General features: G+C 37.4%; 1 protein-coding gene across 18 annotated transcripts in view; it reads right to left on the bottom strand.

Moving 5' to 3' along the window:
- Positions 1 to 433: 433 nt before the first annotated feature.
- The window catches only part of kcnma1a (potassium large conductance calcium-activated channel, subfamily M, alpha member 1a), a 249,221-nt gene continuing 232,051 nt past the window's right edge, over positions 434 to 17,603 (bottom strand). For 9 of the 18 annotated variants that reach the window (XM_051125701.1, XM_051125718.1, XM_051125703.1 and 6 more), the window contains 6 exons: positions 15,414 to 15,544; positions 12,092 to 12,286; positions 10,409 to 10,527; positions 10,023 to 10,247; positions 7,833 to 7,861; positions 434 to 3,998 (listed from right to left, as the gene is read on the bottom strand). In XM_051125701.1, coding sequence (XP_050981658.1) covers positions 3,847 to 3,998; positions 7,833 to 7,861; positions 10,023 to 10,247; positions 10,409 to 10,527; positions 12,092 to 12,286; positions 15,414 to 15,544 — 851 coding nt within the window. In that variant the 3' untranslated portion in view covers positions 434 to 3,846. The other 9 variants (XM_051125706.1, XM_051125709.1, XM_051125714.1 and 6 more) reach the window with 3 other exon arrangements.

The following is a 17,603-nucleotide window of genomic DNA, read 5'->3' as shown; positions in this document are numbered from 1 at the left end:
TCCATTTAAAAATCATAATAATGCGTATCATGGATGAAATGCGCCACTTCCGGTATTTTGTTGGTAGCCGTTGGTTAGAATCGATTACTAGAACTGAATCGAGGAATCATGACAGCCCTAAATCATAGTACATTTTGTAATGCTAAAAGTGTGAATAGCAATGATTTGCTATTGAAATCTGTGCATCATTAAGTAGACAATATGTGCAGTAATTCAAATGTGAGAGGGGTTGTTTGTCATCGAACTTGCCTCTCTAAATATTAGCAGATGTTTGGGAAAAGGTGTGTTCCCTATATTCGATACATCCTTTTTCTTCCTCTGCATATTTTTGGACCGTAACAATGTCCATTTGTCAATATTGTGTTTATAATGAACTGTTTTCAGTCACATATCCAGTGTAAATCAAGTAATGACGCAATATACCAGTCACCTGTAGAACACAAATACATCCATTTTAATTTGAGAAAATACAAAAAGAAACCATGTACAATTTATGTACAAACTTTTTGTACAAGACAGTATGTTTTATCAGCAGGTTATATTTGACAGAGTCAGGTAGATCAGCTCAGCACCATCAATTTCTTCACGTCTGGTAGTCAAATCAGTCATTCTGCTATGAGAAACCCCATTTTCCTATAATGAATATGCCAATAATTACATGTATGGATGGATGTTTCGATAATTTATTGAAGTGGAAGAAAAGACAGCAACAAAACAGTAATCCATAGGCAAGTTCAGCATGTTAAGACTTAATTCCCTCCAAGTATTTATTTCTGTTACAGTGTATTTTCTTTATACAGTTTCTAAAACTTAAATCTGTCCTTTACAGTAGAATAAAATAGCCAAAATATGACAGTTGTGTATTACATAGCACATCAGTAAGGTTGCTTTATATGTTACTTTAATTAAAACACTCTTGAATACATTGACAGGTGATCCAACTAAACATCATAGTTAGGTCTACCCAGCATCTTTCAGTCATTGCCGTCCACTTTTTTCAGTATCTACAACCAAGGTGCTAGGATTTCAGCAGCTTGCATAGGCACGTGTGTCGTATGCCCGTTTGAATGCCACTTTTCGCTCTAGTGGGTCTTACGCCGTTCCTCCTTTGGTTTTCCTGCACTGCCTGGCACTGTCCTGGCATGGAGGCAAGGATGGCTTGGATGTTCTCCATGCCAGAATTAGATGCCTAGATATTACCAACCAATGACTGACCGATGCTAGTAGATGAATACATTTCATGGCACTGTAGAAACTTTGATATGTGTACACTGTAGTCACAAGATGTACAAAGAAATCGCATGATACTAAAACATTGCACATTTGTTGCAGTGGAGAAGAAAACAGCAGTATCACCTCAAACTGTCATTAGGGCTACGAAAAAAAAAAAAAAAAAAAAAAAGTAAGCCAGCTTTATTTTGTAGTTTTGTCATCAGGATCGCTACCTGAGTATGAGTTTTGAAAAGGTCTGTAAACAAACAACCGATTTTGACATTTCTAAACTATGTGATTGTAACATTAAAATGCTGATGACAAATGGAATGTAAAAACCTGATGGTTAATAATCCTCAAAAAGAGCTAGTTTGCTTTCTGCTTCCTTCAACGTGCATCTACACTTTTCTCATCAAATTAAACCTGCTGTCTTGACCGCGCAATCGGCCTTTCTTTGTAACGTAGTCCATTACAGGAAAAGAAAACAAAAATGGACATTTAACTTCAATGGATTCCTTTTAAGCTTTTTTTCAGTCTAGCAAGTATGTAGACAATCCAATTATACATACATTTTACTCACATTTGTATTTTTTTCTTCATTTATTAAGAAATCTACTTGCTACAAAGTGTAACACCAATGTAATCACAATTCAGAAAAATCACTTCAGGACAAAGCCTACTTGTCCAGTAGACAAACAATAAAGCTGAGATCCTTTTACTCGAGAAAGTAAACGGGCAGAATTTACACAATTCTTTTGCGCAATGGATGGACGAGTACTAAAGTTTCTTTTCTCGCATCTACAATCTACTAGCTCGCCGCTGACCTGATCAAATTACGTTCGCTCGAACGCACGCTCTTCTCTTTCCAGAGACCTAATTTAGGTCAAACATCGCTAATATTACTATTACAGAAAGAGCAGAGCCGCTCCTCGTGCGCATCTCTGAGTTCACGTCTGTCTGAGGATCAACATCGCTTTACCTGGAATTACAGAAAAGTGTCATCAGTCATTCAATATTGGTTTTCGTCTTTCATCGGTTAGCTTATGAAAATGAAAGCATATATGCTGTTTTAGTAGCAGAGCTTGAGGTCCTTCAAAGCAGCCCGTGTGAGTATCAAAGAGCACTCCGGATGGAAAGCTGAAATTGTACCTTTTCGACTCGGGTTCACAGATCTTTGACGTGTCCCGGTTGATGTTAACGTGATATGTAGCGTTGTCGGGGTAAAACTGAAGAAACTGAACAGCTGTGCACTGTAGCTATTAAGATATCTTTAAGATACATTTAGAAATAAAGTTCTCTGATATGTATAAAAATAAGTACAAAATGATCACGCTCATGGATAAAAAATAAGTATGTACTTATGTATAAATCTGCCAGAGCACTTGAAGCAAAGTTCAAAGGTCTGTGAAGCATTTGTATCAATATACGTTCTGCTTAAAGGTACAACATAGTTGTGTAGCCTTGATAGAAGTGAGTGACGTTCAAAACCATTCAGTCCACAACAAGCCTTAGGCTGATAATTCAACATTATGATTGAGCTTATGCAGAATTTAAGGCATCACAGTTGGTCACAGGGAACATCCAAGCACTTTTCCGCCCCTGTGCCAACCCCGTGTCAGGCAGTGGCTACACCCAAAGGAGGAACCGTCGATGCCCACTATTCGCAATACGTGGCATTTTCAATTGAATATTGTCAGTGTTGAAGCTCGATCATTGTTGAATTATCAGCAGGTTACAGTACTGATTCATTCAGTCGTATTAAAAGCAGAGCCGCAAACAAACATGTTACAAGCCTCGATCACAGACAGTTTCAGTCATGGATGATGGAAAGACATCAACAGAAGTAGTGCATATCCTCAATGTATTGCCAATTCCGAAGAGCTACGTTGGGGACGGCCATTTGCATTAGGTACAGCAAACATTTCCATGTGTATACGCGTCCGTAGGGATGGAAATGGGCATCCTTTCCTGAGCCACACGTTCGGGTTACTTCAGGCAGCCTTCGGCACACACCATGCATGAATGCGGTCACGCAAACGCTCGTTTTCCTGAACAAAAACCATTCAGTTAACAGCCTCAGCCTGTGACGTCAGCCCCAAACTCAGAGGAGAACCGAGGGAAAGCTTTGACTCTTCTGCGAGTTATTACGCGGTAGTGCAAAACGAAACGGACGACGGATACGCAACTCAATCGGCGGGGCTGATCTTTGGGTAGTGTTTGGATGAAGTGAACGACGGTGACCCTCATCCTCCATTATAGCGCCCTCTGCATGGAGTCAGGTCACGGCAGAGGTGAAATATTGCAGTGAATCACAGGAAGTACTTTTTTTTTTTTTTTTTTTTTTCCTTCATCATCTTTTTTTTGTTTGCCTGTTAACATAATTTCAAAAAGTGCTAGGGGCTGTACAATCCTTACTTGATTGTCATTATGTACATCACTATGTATACATATACAAAAGTATGGAAGTAACATTAAAGGTATACACATAGGAAGTCCCTTCCAGTTCTCGATCGCTTCAAACCCTCGAGTCGAACAAGGGAAGAACAATGTGTCGCCATCACAGTCATGGATTCGCGATTAGCGCTCGTCTTTTTACAGCAGGATGACCCAAGTCCCTCCGTAATGGGAATTCGTTCAGCATTCATCTTCGACTTCTCGGATAGGTGGAATCAGACTGCTAGTGGATTTGTACTGATTGACTTGGTTGGCCATGTGAGTGCTCATGGGCTTGATTTGAATGTTCCTTGGGTATGCGTTTTCTGCTTCATCTGTAAACCATCTCTTTTCTGGGAGACAGCCGGGCGGGAGAGAAGCAGAAGACGAGAAACAGAGCGTTAATATCAGATCTTTAAAGCAGGGTCATGCAGCTCTATTTAAAAAAAAGAAACGAAAATAATCCCACGCTCTCTTTCTCTCTCTATACATGAAGTTGAATTCACATTCAGAAAGACACAGGGTGAAGCACACATTGTTGGACCTATCACTGATTTCATGAGGCAGCAAAATGTACGGTATGTAAAAGCATTTATAGTAGCCGAAATGACTGTATCATGCTGTGCACATTATCAGGTCTCTGAAATCAGCCGTTTTATTCGGAAACGCATCCTACGAGGCCAGGCATAGGGCCGGCATCCGTCCTCATCACATTGGCTTTCTCCTAGGCGGTGTCATTTTCCAGCACTCCGACATTTCCAACTATTCCTCCAACTTGAAATGTGCTGCACACCTTGGAGTGTCAGGCTGCGACGAGCCGCGGGGGGAGAGTGTCACGGCGCAGTCGTTTGATGTAAGTGGAGCTGTGCCTGAGGTGGTGCAAGGAGTCAGCCACCTCGCTCCGTTCCCCTGAGTTTACTACTGATGCTGGCACTTACATCGCCCCGAGACATCCTCTGGCTCCGCAAGGGTTAAAAGAGCCAATTTCAGCAGCACAGGGACTCTCATCATGGCTCCCCTCTCTCACACGGATATTTGAGGCGAATTTCGGCTGAGAGCGGAACGTGAAACCACTTTCGCCGGTTGGAGTGGGGAACTTTTAACGGACCGAATCTATGTTTTTGGATTAACGTGGCCGTAAGGCACGAGAGGTCCTAAAATTTAGTTATCTTTCTTTGATTAAAATGTGTTTTTAGGCATAATGCAAAGTGGCAAATATGACTAAAACCACCAATGCATTAATAATAATTAGTGCTATTGGCCAGGCTGACAGAAGTGGTAGTTCTCCATTTGTTAAACTCTATATTTATTTGACAATAGAAAATACGTATAAATTATTATTATTATATATATTTAAATACTTTTTTACACAATATTTCACAAATATTTTTTGTTTTTCCTCAAATTTGAACAAATATTGTATAAAATACATGTTTGTGCATTGCAATTTTTTTTTTTAAATGTCCAATGTAATGATAGTTAAAGGACAAGTTCACCCAAAAATGTAAATTACCCTACGATTTACTGACTCTCAAGCTTTATTATGACAGTCAACGTGTGTTATTTTTTCCAATGGTCTAAAATAAGTCCAATAAAGTGCATCTATTCATCATAAAAAGTGTCTCACACAACTCTGAGGGTTAATAAAGGCCTTCTGAAGTGAAATGATGCATTTTTGTAAGAAAAATATCCATAGTTAAAACTTTATACAACTGTCGTACGTGCGTTCACGAGAGTCGTGTTCCAGCGGATGACACAAGACAAGGTTTTTCAATTATCTTCACTTAAGCGATAATTTCAGATTAGCAAACTGAAAATTTTAAGGGGGCCAAGGGGGTGAGGTGCCATCCCAATCTCTTTCTGGGGGATGGCACCAATTCTGGAAAAAAAAAAAAAAAAAAAAAAGTCTAAAAACTGTAAACATTTTCTGTAATAAATCAGGATTAACATATTAAAGGAAAAGTTCACTTCCAGAACAAAAGTGTACAGATAATGTACTTACCCTCATCCAAGATGTTCATGTCTGTCTTTCTTCGGTCATAAAGAAATTGTTTTGTTTTTTTTTGTGGAAAACTTTTCAGGTGTTTTCTCCATATAGTGGACTTCTATTGTGCCCGTGAGTTTAAACTTCCAAAATGCAGTTTAAATGCAGCTTCAAAGGGTTCTAAACAATCCCAGTCATATCTAGTGAAACAATTGGTTATTTTAAAGACAATTTCTACACTTTTTAAACCTCAAATGCTTAACTTGTCTAGCTCTGCGTTGCACATATATACTCTATGCCCAACTCCCATCTCATGTTCTCCTCCACCTTCAAAATTGTCCTACTTCGCTGTTTTTACCTTTGTATAGGGCGTTTGACTTTCTTTGCATGTTCACTTTGTAAACATTGGTGGTCGGTACTTCTGTAGCGATGTAGGATGATTTTGAAGTTGGAGGAAAAAATGAGATGGGAGTTAAAAAGTACACAAATTGTAATTTTTTAAGAAAGCAACCGATCGTTTGATAACTCGATAGATAAGACCCTTCTTCCTCAGCTGGGATCATTTAGATCCTTTGAAGCAGCATTTAAACTGCATTTTGGAAGTTCAAACTTGTAGGCACCACTGAAGTCCACTATATGGAGAAAAATCCAGAAGTTTCCTAATTTCTTTATGACTGAAGAAAGAAATACATGAACATCTTGGATGCCAAGGGGGGGGGTGAGTAAATTATCTGTAAATTTCTGTTCTGGAAGTGAACTAATGCTTTAATATTGTCATAACTTCACATGGAACCTCCAAATTAATGTAGAAACAACATAAAAATGATTTATTTTAAATGTGTTTAATGGCATCTTTTTTTTACTAAGCAGCCTATGATTAATGAAGGCCAGTATCATTGATACCAAAAAGCCACTGATGTCTCTATTAAATGCATTTTCTTCTCAAATTTAGCCATTAATTTATAGCCTTTCAGCATTACAGTATAAAGCCATTGTTTTTTTTTTAAATATTTAATAGGCTCTGAAAAATATAACTTTTAATTTAAGTGAACTTAAAACAATCTTCTTATGAACTATAAATTGTATAGTCAAACTATATAGTTTAATCTTTAGTCAAGTTGCAAAAGTGATTTCTCTGTTGTTCTTTGATTTACAGCAATGACAAACTTAAGCAGGTTTCACTTAAAAGCAGTGCTGTCTTTTTTAAATCCTGACGCACAGTATCTATCCGACACATCAGATTTTCTCTTTACTACTTTAACCGTACGGTCAATTAGGACTTTATAATTTAGTTCAGACTGTGTTTGGGCTGCTAGATATTACTGTTATAAACTTTTAAATATGGCTATTTTTCTAACAAAATCACATCGATTCGCTTCAGGAGACCTTTATTAACCCCCTGGAGCCATGATGGACATTTTTTATGATGGATGGATGCACTTTATTGGACTTCTTTTGGACTATTGAAAAAAAAAACACCCATTCACTGCCATAATAAAGTTTGAATAAAAGCCAGGACAACTCTGATTGGATTCATCTCAAAGAACAAAGTCCATCCAAACACCTAGGATGGCTTGAGGGTGAAAAAAAAATGATGAGGGAATTTTTACTTTTAAGTGGGTGAACTATCCTGTAAATGTAATTATATTAAATATGCAATTTTATTAAATATCAGATTTCTATTAATTATAAAATAATATATTATAGAATATGTGTGAACAAATTTAAAAATCTGATTTTATTATTTTCCAAATACCCTAATAACGCAAGTGAAACAAATACATTTTGATAATCTACATATAGGAACAATGTGCAGACACACTGACCTCTCACACAATGCAATTTTTCTTAGAGAAAGAAAGAAAGAAAGAAAACCTAATGGGAGGTAAATGAACAAGAGAAACTCAAAGGAGTCGAGGGGGACTACTGAGAGAGATCACTGGAACCTATCAGATGGACGGAGGTAGAGAGAGGATGATAGTCAACCGCATGCAATGCTGGGATGGTCCTGAGCATGACAAGAGTTAGGCAGTAGCAGCAGCCATTTGCTTTCGGTTAGAAAGCAAAGGTGAAAAGTAGGCATGATTTCCTTGGAAAGTAAAATCAAAATCCCCTCTCATAACAGTGCTCCACAAAGGACAAAGTTATGATTAAAAGATCCCACAACAGGTGCTGTATCATGCAGAATCATTAACTTGCATACCTGGGCCCATTCTATTCATCCTTGTTGCACTTTAGAAAAAAAAGTGGTCTATGTAAGTTTTACAGCGTTTAAGGCAAGTAACAGGTCTCAAACAGAACTGACATCATATCATATCCCTACATTTTTAGTCTGGTTTTATGTCAATTAAAAATCATAAGGATCAGATTTTTTTTTTTTTTTTTTACACTAATGGGAATTTATTCTTATAAAAATCATAGTAAAATGTTACTAATGCTAATTCAGGATTTTAGACTACTAACTATTTAGCTTATTTATTATTGACGATTATAATGGATTTGACCATTTAAATTTATCCAATTAAAAATAATTTGTATTGTAAAACGTTTAAAAATGACAATGTGCTTCTGAAATCTGGAAAAATAGATCACATTAATTAATATAACCTACTTTCTAAGGGGAAATATCTTATAAACTCTAACTTTTTGAATTATAACTTTTACGCACGCATTGTCACAGGCACTGAAATCAATGCAGGGTTTTACAACATCCCATAATACCTTGCAGCTCAACAACAGCAACAGCTTCATGAAGACTATATATATACACACAATGATAACTTTCAAAGCTGGAAATTTTAAAAGATCCACACTTGATCCAACCAATACAAACCATATGGGTTTCTGCACCTACAAGGCATGTAGGGATGCTGTGAAACCAGTTATGCTATGATAATGTCTCTAAACCCTACCTGGAACATTAAAAAACAAAAAAAATCACTAGAGCATAACTAAAAATAAGCCACTAACACAGACTAAAAACATGATGATGCAATTTGCAGTTCTCACACACACAGACATAACAATGATTGGACAAACAGGAAGGCAAGAAATGAATTAATGCCATTTCCTCACTTCTATACATGGATTAAAGACTGAAATTATCTATATAACCTATACACAAATGCTGATGGGAAATTCTGCCTCTATTTCTCGAACATTATTAAGCTTAAAGGAGAAGTCCACTTCCAAAACAAAGATTTACAGATAATGTACTCACCCCCTTGTCATCCAAGATTTTCATGTCTTTCTTTCTTCAGTCGTAAAGAAATTGTGTTTTTTGATGAAAACATTTCAGCATTTTTCTCCATATAAGTGGACTGATATGGTGCCCCAATTTTGAACTTCCAAAATGCAGTTTAAATGCCACTTCAAATGATCCCAAATGCGGTTGTAAATGATTCCAGCCAAGAAAGAAGTGTCTTATCTAGCGTAACGACTGGTTATTTCAATAAAAATAATACAATTTATATACTTTTTAATGCCAAATGCTCATCTTGGCAAAATCAAGCAGAGTAAGTCTGCCTGGACTGTTTTTGTTCCAGTTCATGACAGTTAGGGTATGTCGAAAAACTCCCATCTCAAGTTCTCCCTCAACTTCGAAATCGTCCTATATCGCTGTTTTACCTTTTTTGTTAAGGTTGTTTGATCTTTGAAAAAAGTATTTATTTTTATTTTTTTTTTTTAAATGAAAATAACCAATCGTTTTAGATAAGACCCTTCTTCCAACTGCATCTGGAATCGTTTGGAGCTGCATTTAATCTGCATTTTGGAAGTACAAAATCGGGGCACCATATCAGTCCATTATATGGAGAAAAACGCAGAAATGTTTTCCTCAAAAAAACAATTTCTTTACGACTGAAGAAAGAAAGACATGAACATCTTGGATGACAAGGGGGTGAGTATATTATATGTGAATCTTTGTTTTGGAAGTGGACTTCTTTAATAGTAAATATTTAATAAACAGTTCTAGAGGTTTGCATGGCACCTGCAAATCGAGTATCAAATTTCATAGTATCATCCAAATTTAATTTCATGCTGTAACAAATCTAAACCAAAGCAAACTTTTTGAAATGCAGACCTCTAGTTATTTTTTTTTAAAAAGCTCACAGGTTGATTGTACAAATGCAGCAGCGATATGCAGACATGGTCCTGGTTATGGTGCACCGGCAATGAGGCAATGATCAAATGGTCATAGAGCTCTGTGTGTGGTCAAGGCAAGGGACACATGCACATAACAATGAAGCAAACTCACAAACTGAACAAGGAACGCTGGGTACAAACACACACACAGCATCCTTTCTGTACAAAGTGTGCTAAAACCACAAAAGTGAACAAACGCACACGTACACTCGCTCTGCTGGGTTAAAGAGAGAAATGAAGGCCAACTTACTTCTGTTTGTCACGGGCTTCGCGTGCTTTGCTGCTGCGGTTCTGCCGGTTCGTGGCGGGGATGGAGTGAACAGACGAGCTCTTCTTGCTGGACGAATGAGAGGAATGGGAGGAGTGGGACAGGCTCGCTCGGGACTGGCCCGCGTTGTGGTCAAACTGCATCAGACAGAAGATCAGGTCCGTGGGCACCAGCTCAAACTCATAAGGCGGGTTTGTGATGACATATCTGCAAACGTGGAAAAATGACACGCATGTTCAAGGATCTCATGTAAGAAGAAATAAATAATTTTGTTATTTCCCAGAGGTGAAGCTGGATTATAGACCTAGTGAAATAAAAAGCTAAAACCCTACTGATAAAAAGGTTAATAGGTAGAATGGACAGCTCACCTTTTTGTGCACTGGCTTGGTGTATTTATATGTGCATCTCGCAATCTATAGATTCCAAAGCACAGCATGTTGTATGTTTTTAATGCTTTACAAAATAAGTCTCCGTAGCAGCCACCATCCTGAAAAAGAACACACAATAGTAATCATTCATAACATTCAAATCAACTTACAGTTTAGGTCAAAAGTTTACATCACCTTTTCAGAATCTGCTAAATGTTTTTTTTCCAAATGAAAATAAGAGGGATCATACAAAATGCATAGTATTGTTTATTTAGTACTGACCTGAATAAGATATTTCCCATAAAAGATGTTTACATGTAGTCCACAAGAAAAATAATGAAAATGACCCGGTTCAAAAGTTTACATCCCCTTGATTCTTAATACTATGTGATAAACAGCTGTGTGTTTTTTTTTGTTTAGTGACAGTTGTTCATGAGTCCCTTATTTGTCCTGAACAGTTAAACTGCCTGCTGTTCTTCAGAAAAATCCTTCAAGTCCCACAAATTCTTTGGTTTTACAGCATTTTTGTGTATTTGAACCCTGAAGTCCAACAATGACTGTATGGTTTTGAGATCCATCTTTTCACTGATAAGTAAATTATGAGGAAATTTTAATTCAGGAGCAATCTAATTCTTTAAATACCTGTAATTGGATTATATTACACTTTAAAATGCTCAGGAAATTCATATCCAGTGACCTTGTAGTTATTAATATTGGAAGCCTGGACAAAAATATTTAAAACCTGGAAGACTTCGGCTGTGTAATCTCCTGTTTTCATGTTTATTAACATTTGTTTATGTAATGTAGGGATTCTTAAGTTTTTAATAATTTTATGATTTAATTCATTTTTAGCTTTTCATGAACACCGTACAGTTTTTTAATCAAAGTGGTACACAATCACATTCAAGTCTATGTGATAAACAAGTTCGATCAAAATGATTTAAGAACTATAAAAGTATTTAAGTTATCAGATGATTACTTAATTTAAGTAATCAGGCTACATTACCTAATGTGTGACCATTTTTTTTTTTTAATTTGAGATTTATACATCATCTGAAAGCTGAATAAATAAGCTTTCCATTGATGCATGGTTTGTTAGAATAAAACAATATTTGGCCTGAGATACAACTATTTGAACATCTGGAATCTGAGGGTGCAAAAAAATCAAAATATTGAGAAAATCATCTTTAAAGTTGTCCAAATGAAGTTCTTAGCAATGCATATTACTACTCAGAAATTAAGTTTTGCTATATTTATGGTAGGAAATTTACAAAATATCTTCATGGAACATCATCTTTACTTAATATCCTGATGATTTTATGATTTATAATGATTTTTGAAAAGAAAAATTTTGACACATACCAAGGATTGCTGGCTATTGCTACAAATATACCCATGCTATCTGTGGTCTGGGGTCACATGTGTAATCCAGATTATGTTACTAAGCACAATTTATGTCATGTAATTTGTAATCAGTAATGGACTACAATTTATAAGTAATCTTCCCAGCACCGGCTGCAGAAATACCATGAAAGATTTAAGGCAGCCTTATTTTTTACCCACAGACTTTGCGTGTTCAGCTTGTTCACTTTGCATTAGTGGGCAAAGGAGACATCGGACAGGGAACGAGCCCTGTTGGGGAAAGTGCCAAAACGTGTCAGCTCCTCTTAACCGTCCACTTACCCCCAAGTCTGCGAAGGGCCCATCGTAGAGGGCCAGCTGGGCGACCCGACACCTGTCCCTGTTAGCCAGCGTCTGCGGCGTGCTGTAGCCACCTCTCAGCGCGTTCTCCTCAGCCAGCAGGGCCTCCAGCTCCGGAGTGGCACCTCCCGTGACCAGCGTCCGGATCAGGGTGAGGATATTATCATTGAAGTATGTCTGCCAAGATAAAGGAGAGGATCCGGACATGAGCACCATTAGAGTCACAACTCAAGACAGTCAGGATTTTGGAGCTGTCCCGAGCACTGTTATCTAGACCCTGATCTGTCTCTTCTCATTTCACTCCCTGGGAAGGGAAGAGACACAGGAATGCAATTACGCCAGCTGTTGTTGTTGTTGTCGTCGTCTCCTCCCCACGCACATTCATTTTGGTAACACCAGCCACGCTTAACAGGGGAGCGTTTTGCACACGAGGACATTTTAATTATCATTATTGTAGCTAATTGTAGATTACATACAATGAAGAATAGATCTCATAACACAAAAAGTCGGGGACATTTGTCTTGTACAGTGGGGTCCAAAAGTCTGAGACCACTAATGAACAAGTTTTTTTGTGTAGATGAGCAGTTGAATTGAATATGTTTGCTTTAAAGGGAATTAAGTCTTAAGACTTAAGGCTTAACATAACGTAAATGATACTGAAATATGTAGTAGAAAACACAAAGTCCACATTGTTTTAAACATATTTTGGACCATTGGTGGCGCCATTGCTATCTGTTACTATTTTTAAAATAAAACAACTTGAGAAAAAAAAAAAAAAAAAAACGACAACCACAGCTACTGAAAGAGCTTACAGGTGGCGATGCATAGTGTAGGCTTAAACCCAATGTTTTTTCCCACAAGGAGTCTAAACACGCCCCGATATCAAGTGAAATTCATGCTGAGAAACTCCTTCGGTGGCTGCGGCGTCATGACAAGCGTCAACACGTTTACATCCTGCCAGGATGGCATCTAGCGTTTCTTGTCTCTGCCGTTTGTAAGCTCTTTCAGTAGCTGTGGTCTACTAAAAGCCTCAAAGGCATCAGGGCTGAAGTGCAGAGAACAAAGATGTGGGTCTTTAGGACATTTTATTCATCCACAGGCATCTTCCCATTCTTTTCTCCTTTTCTAGGAAAGCAGTGAAGACTTACATCGCTTCTCTTGTTGCCCTTCGACTGAAAATTGCAACCAAAAGCCGCACAATGTGGCATCGTATCAGTATTTTATTTTCAGAGTTGTGATGCGGTAAAAATATCAAGTAGCTCACAGAGTGCAACCATTTCATGTCAATGAAAAAATGGCACCCTCCACAGTCCAAAACATATATAAAACATGTTTTTAAATAACGTAAACCTGTCATTGGTTTTTACTACATATTTCAGAAACAGACATCATTTACGTTATATTAAGCCATACAAGTCTTAATAACCCATGGTTCCCTTTAACTAAAACCTAATGAACCATGTTATCCTGCATTTGTTAATCTGGTTAATATCACACTTTAAATAGTGACTCACAAGTATTTCTTATTCACCTTATAAGATTTTTTTTGTTTTTGAGGCATTGAAAGAAATTTTGATTTAAAAAGTCAGTAATATTGTGAAGTATTATTGCAATTTAAAATGATTATTTTCTAGTTTAATAGATTTTAAAATGCAGTTTACTTCTAGTTTTCAGCATCATTACTTCAAGGTACAGTGTATATGATCATTCAGAAATCATACTAATAAACTGATTTTATGCTCAAGAAACATTTCTTATTATCATCAATGTTGAAAACAGTTGTGCTGCTTAATATTTTGGTAAAAAAAACTGACACATTTTATCAGGATTCACTGATGAATAGAACAGCATTTATTGGTATTAAAATGTTTGGTAATACTATAGAATAGGGTACACTTATTCACTATTAACTACAACCTTTCCCTCAATAAATTCTTAATTTGCTGCTTATTAATAGTTAGTTTAGGTATTGGGTAGGATTAGGGATGTAGAATAAGGTCATGTAGAATCAGGCATTAATATGTGCCTAATTAGTACTAATAAATGGCTAATATTCTAGTAATATGCATGCTAATAAGCAACTAGTTAAGAAAAGGTAAAATAAAGTGTTACCAAATGTTTTTATTGTCACTTTTGATCAATTTAATGTGTTTATACTGAATAAAATTATTATTTTCTTTTACCAAAGAAATTTACCAAAAAAATCTTACTGGTTTGATTTTAGGTTTAAATTAGATTTTGTATCCTAGACTTTTAAAGCGGTCTCCAACTTGTGGACTTCGCTGTATCTTGTCGATCAAATGTTCTTGAGTGTCACTGATGATAAAGTTGTCAAATGATTAACGTATAAAAATAAAAGATTCCACTAAGATCACAAGGTCGTTTGTGTGAGCACCAGAGGGCTGTGTCGCCGCGAGCTCGCGCTAGAGTGACACCTCTCCGGGCCCCTGACAGCAGCATTCAGCCGAATGATGGATGAGAGCTGTCTATTAGCAGGCTTCACCTTTGTCCACAGTGAAATGCACTTGAAGGCTGCTTTGTTCTAGCTTCACTCAAAGTGAAAGGTACTGGAATTAAGCCATCATATGGATAAGGGGATAGCAGCGGTCGTAGGTGGTGAGGGGTAAAAAAAGAAGAAGAGAGAACAGGGGAAAAGGAAAAAAAGGTATCTTTCCTAATCTACCCAAGATGACATTGTTAGGAGATTAGAGCTCTTGGACCCCATAGCAGCCCACCTTTGCGTGTCAAGGCATGCCATTAAAGAAAACTTGAGCACTTACCTTGTTAAAAGATCTAATAAGACTCTTGAAAGTTCATTTCATGACACATTATATGAGGAGTCTTGGCAACAACTTTCCTTTTGATGTCACTGCTGCTGACAGTGCTGTCTGATCAATGTGGCATTTCATTTACCAGCCTCTGCCTACTGGTAACGCCTGAGCCCTACATCTAAAGCACTGCACAGCCGGAGGATGTCTCTTTCCTATACATTATTTCAGAGGATTAGCAGTGAGACATGCCTTCATGTAATTCTATATGACATGCCATGATGGGAGAGAAATGACTGCGCACCTTTTGACAGGTTGCTTTGTTCGCCAAATCACCGGCTGCTTTTGAATGCGAACGAAAAGATCATCTGAAGCCTAGCAGATAATATGAAGGATCCTTCACACAATGAAAGGATCTGAATTGACTTATTCTGCAGGGATAATTTCTTTAACGGATTTGCGTATGCTAATCTGTTTAAAGGAATTCAAATCAGTAAATAGGTGTCAACGTGGCAGCTGTTTAGCCACTAACTCACCGCGCTCATCAGGGAGTCCAACACGCTGACGGCGAACGCGGTACCGCAGGCAAACGGCTGGGTCAGATACAGCTCCGTATCTGGGTCGTCATCGTCATCTTGGTCCAGAAACTGAACGTTGGAGTCATTCACTGCAGTACAGAGAGAGGCGGTTTACAACTGTGCATGAAAACTGTGTAGAGAAATCAACTAATATCCTTCAAAGGGTGACGTGGAGTGTTTCACCAACCAGCAAGGTTAATGAAGTCAAATAAACAATGAGCAAAAAAAGTGCATGCACGTCAGTGGGCATGCATTCTGAAGACTAATATAGATTGAAATAGTGGTAAATCTGCACAATGCAGTACCCAGAAATAAGGGATAGTTCACATAAAAATGAAAATTCTGTTTTTGAGAGAAGTTGTGATGTCTGAAGTGTAAATGGATCATTCTTTTGAGTCAGATCTTTTCACAAAACTGATCTGAATAGTTAATAAATTGGAGTGATTTGGTCACAGCTGTTAAAGGAGAAGTCCACTCACAGAACAATAATTGTTTTTTTTCCATATAGTGGACTTCTATGGTGCCCCGAGTTTGAAATTCCAAAATGCAGTTTAAATGCGGCTTCAAACGATCCCAAATGTGGTTGTAAACAATCCCAGCCGAGGAAGAAGGGTCTTATCTAGCAAAATGTTATTAACGTTATTTTTATAAAAATAATACAATTTGTATACTTTTTAATGTCATGTGCTCGTCTTGCTCTGCCCGAAATCATCATATCACTGTTTTACCTTTTTCGTTAAGGGTGTTTGAACTTCTTTGCATGCTCACTTTGCAAAGACTGGGTCGGTACTTCTGCAGTGATGTAGGATGATTTTGAAATGACTTTTGAAGTTGAAATACAATTGGAGTTTTTCGACATACCCTAATTGTTTTGAACCAGAATACACAGAGTTCAGGCAGAGCAAGACAAATTGTATTTTTTTTAAATGAAAACAACCGATAACTTTGCTAGATAAAACCCTTCTTCCTCGGCTGGGATCATTTACAGTCGAATCTAAACCGCATTTTGGAAGTTCAAATTCGGGGCACCATAGCAGTCCATTATATGGAGAAAAATCCTGAAATGTTTTCCTTTAAAAAACAATTTCTTTACGACTGAAGAAAGAAAGACATGAACATCTTGGATTATCTGCAAATTTTTGTTCTGGAAGTGGACTTCTCCTTTAACGGATCACTAGAGGGGAAGATCATCAGTAAATAAAGCTTCAATTTCTTTTTGTTTGTTTCTCATACAGCTATTCTATGACTTCAAAAGATGCGGAATATAGTATACAAGTATTATGACCTACTTTTATTAAGCTTTTGGATCCTTTTTTAAACTTGAAAGCCTCAATCCCCATTCATCATAATTGCATGGAGAAGAGTGACTAGTATAATTCTTTGAAATTTCTCTTTTTGTGTTGCACCAAAACATCTACATATCTAGAACAACACAAAGATCTATAAATGATGACAGAATTTTTATTTTTGGGTAAACTATTACTTGAAGTGATTTGTCAAAATGCTATAGTGGGAAAAAGTCAAGTTACAGAGCACTTGTTCAAATTTAAGTCCACTTATGTAAAATAACCCCTTTTTAAACATCTTTGGTTGGACAGCAGCAGCAGTCAGATTGCTTTGAGGCTATTGTGTATGGTCTCAGCGGCCAATGTATAGAGACAATGCCCTGAAATCCCGCTCGGTTTGAACACAGCCTTGCACAATCTTTGTTTCACCCCCTTTCAAAATCTATGCTTCAGAGATTAGGGCCAGCACCAAAATAAATAAATAAAAATAAACAGCTTAAAGCAAGGTTTGATCTGTTTTGGGTTTTTTTTCTAATTTGATTTCTTCCCAGACTTCCTGTGAGCTAAGGAAGAGAAATGTCAGTCTTTCAGACAGGCCGCTGATGAAAAGGAGCCCGGGCCAGAGAATTGAACTGCAGGGAGATGCTATGGAAACAGCCACAAGGACAGACTCGCATGATCAAAGGCCTAGTGATGCTCTGAGAAAGAAAGAAAAAAAATCCTTAAAAAAAGGCCAAAAACAAGACAGTCAATTTCAACCAGAACTAAGGATAAAAATGTGTTCAAAGTGATGCCATGGGAGCAGGCCTCAGCTGCAGCGAGAGAAATCAAGACAAGCCGATGAAGGAGGCAGTGCATCAGA

Source organism: Labeo rohita, chromosome 13 (assembly GCF_022985175.1).
Source record: "Labeo rohita strain BAU-BD-2019 chromosome 13, IGBB_LRoh.1.0, whole genome shotgun sequence".
Taxonomy (NCBI): domain Eukaryota; kingdom Metazoa; phylum Chordata; class Actinopteri; order Cypriniformes; family Cyprinidae; genus Labeo; species Labeo rohita.
The sequence above is the reverse complement of the archived record's forward strand: the minus strand, read 5'-3'. Positions and strand labels throughout refer to the sequence as shown.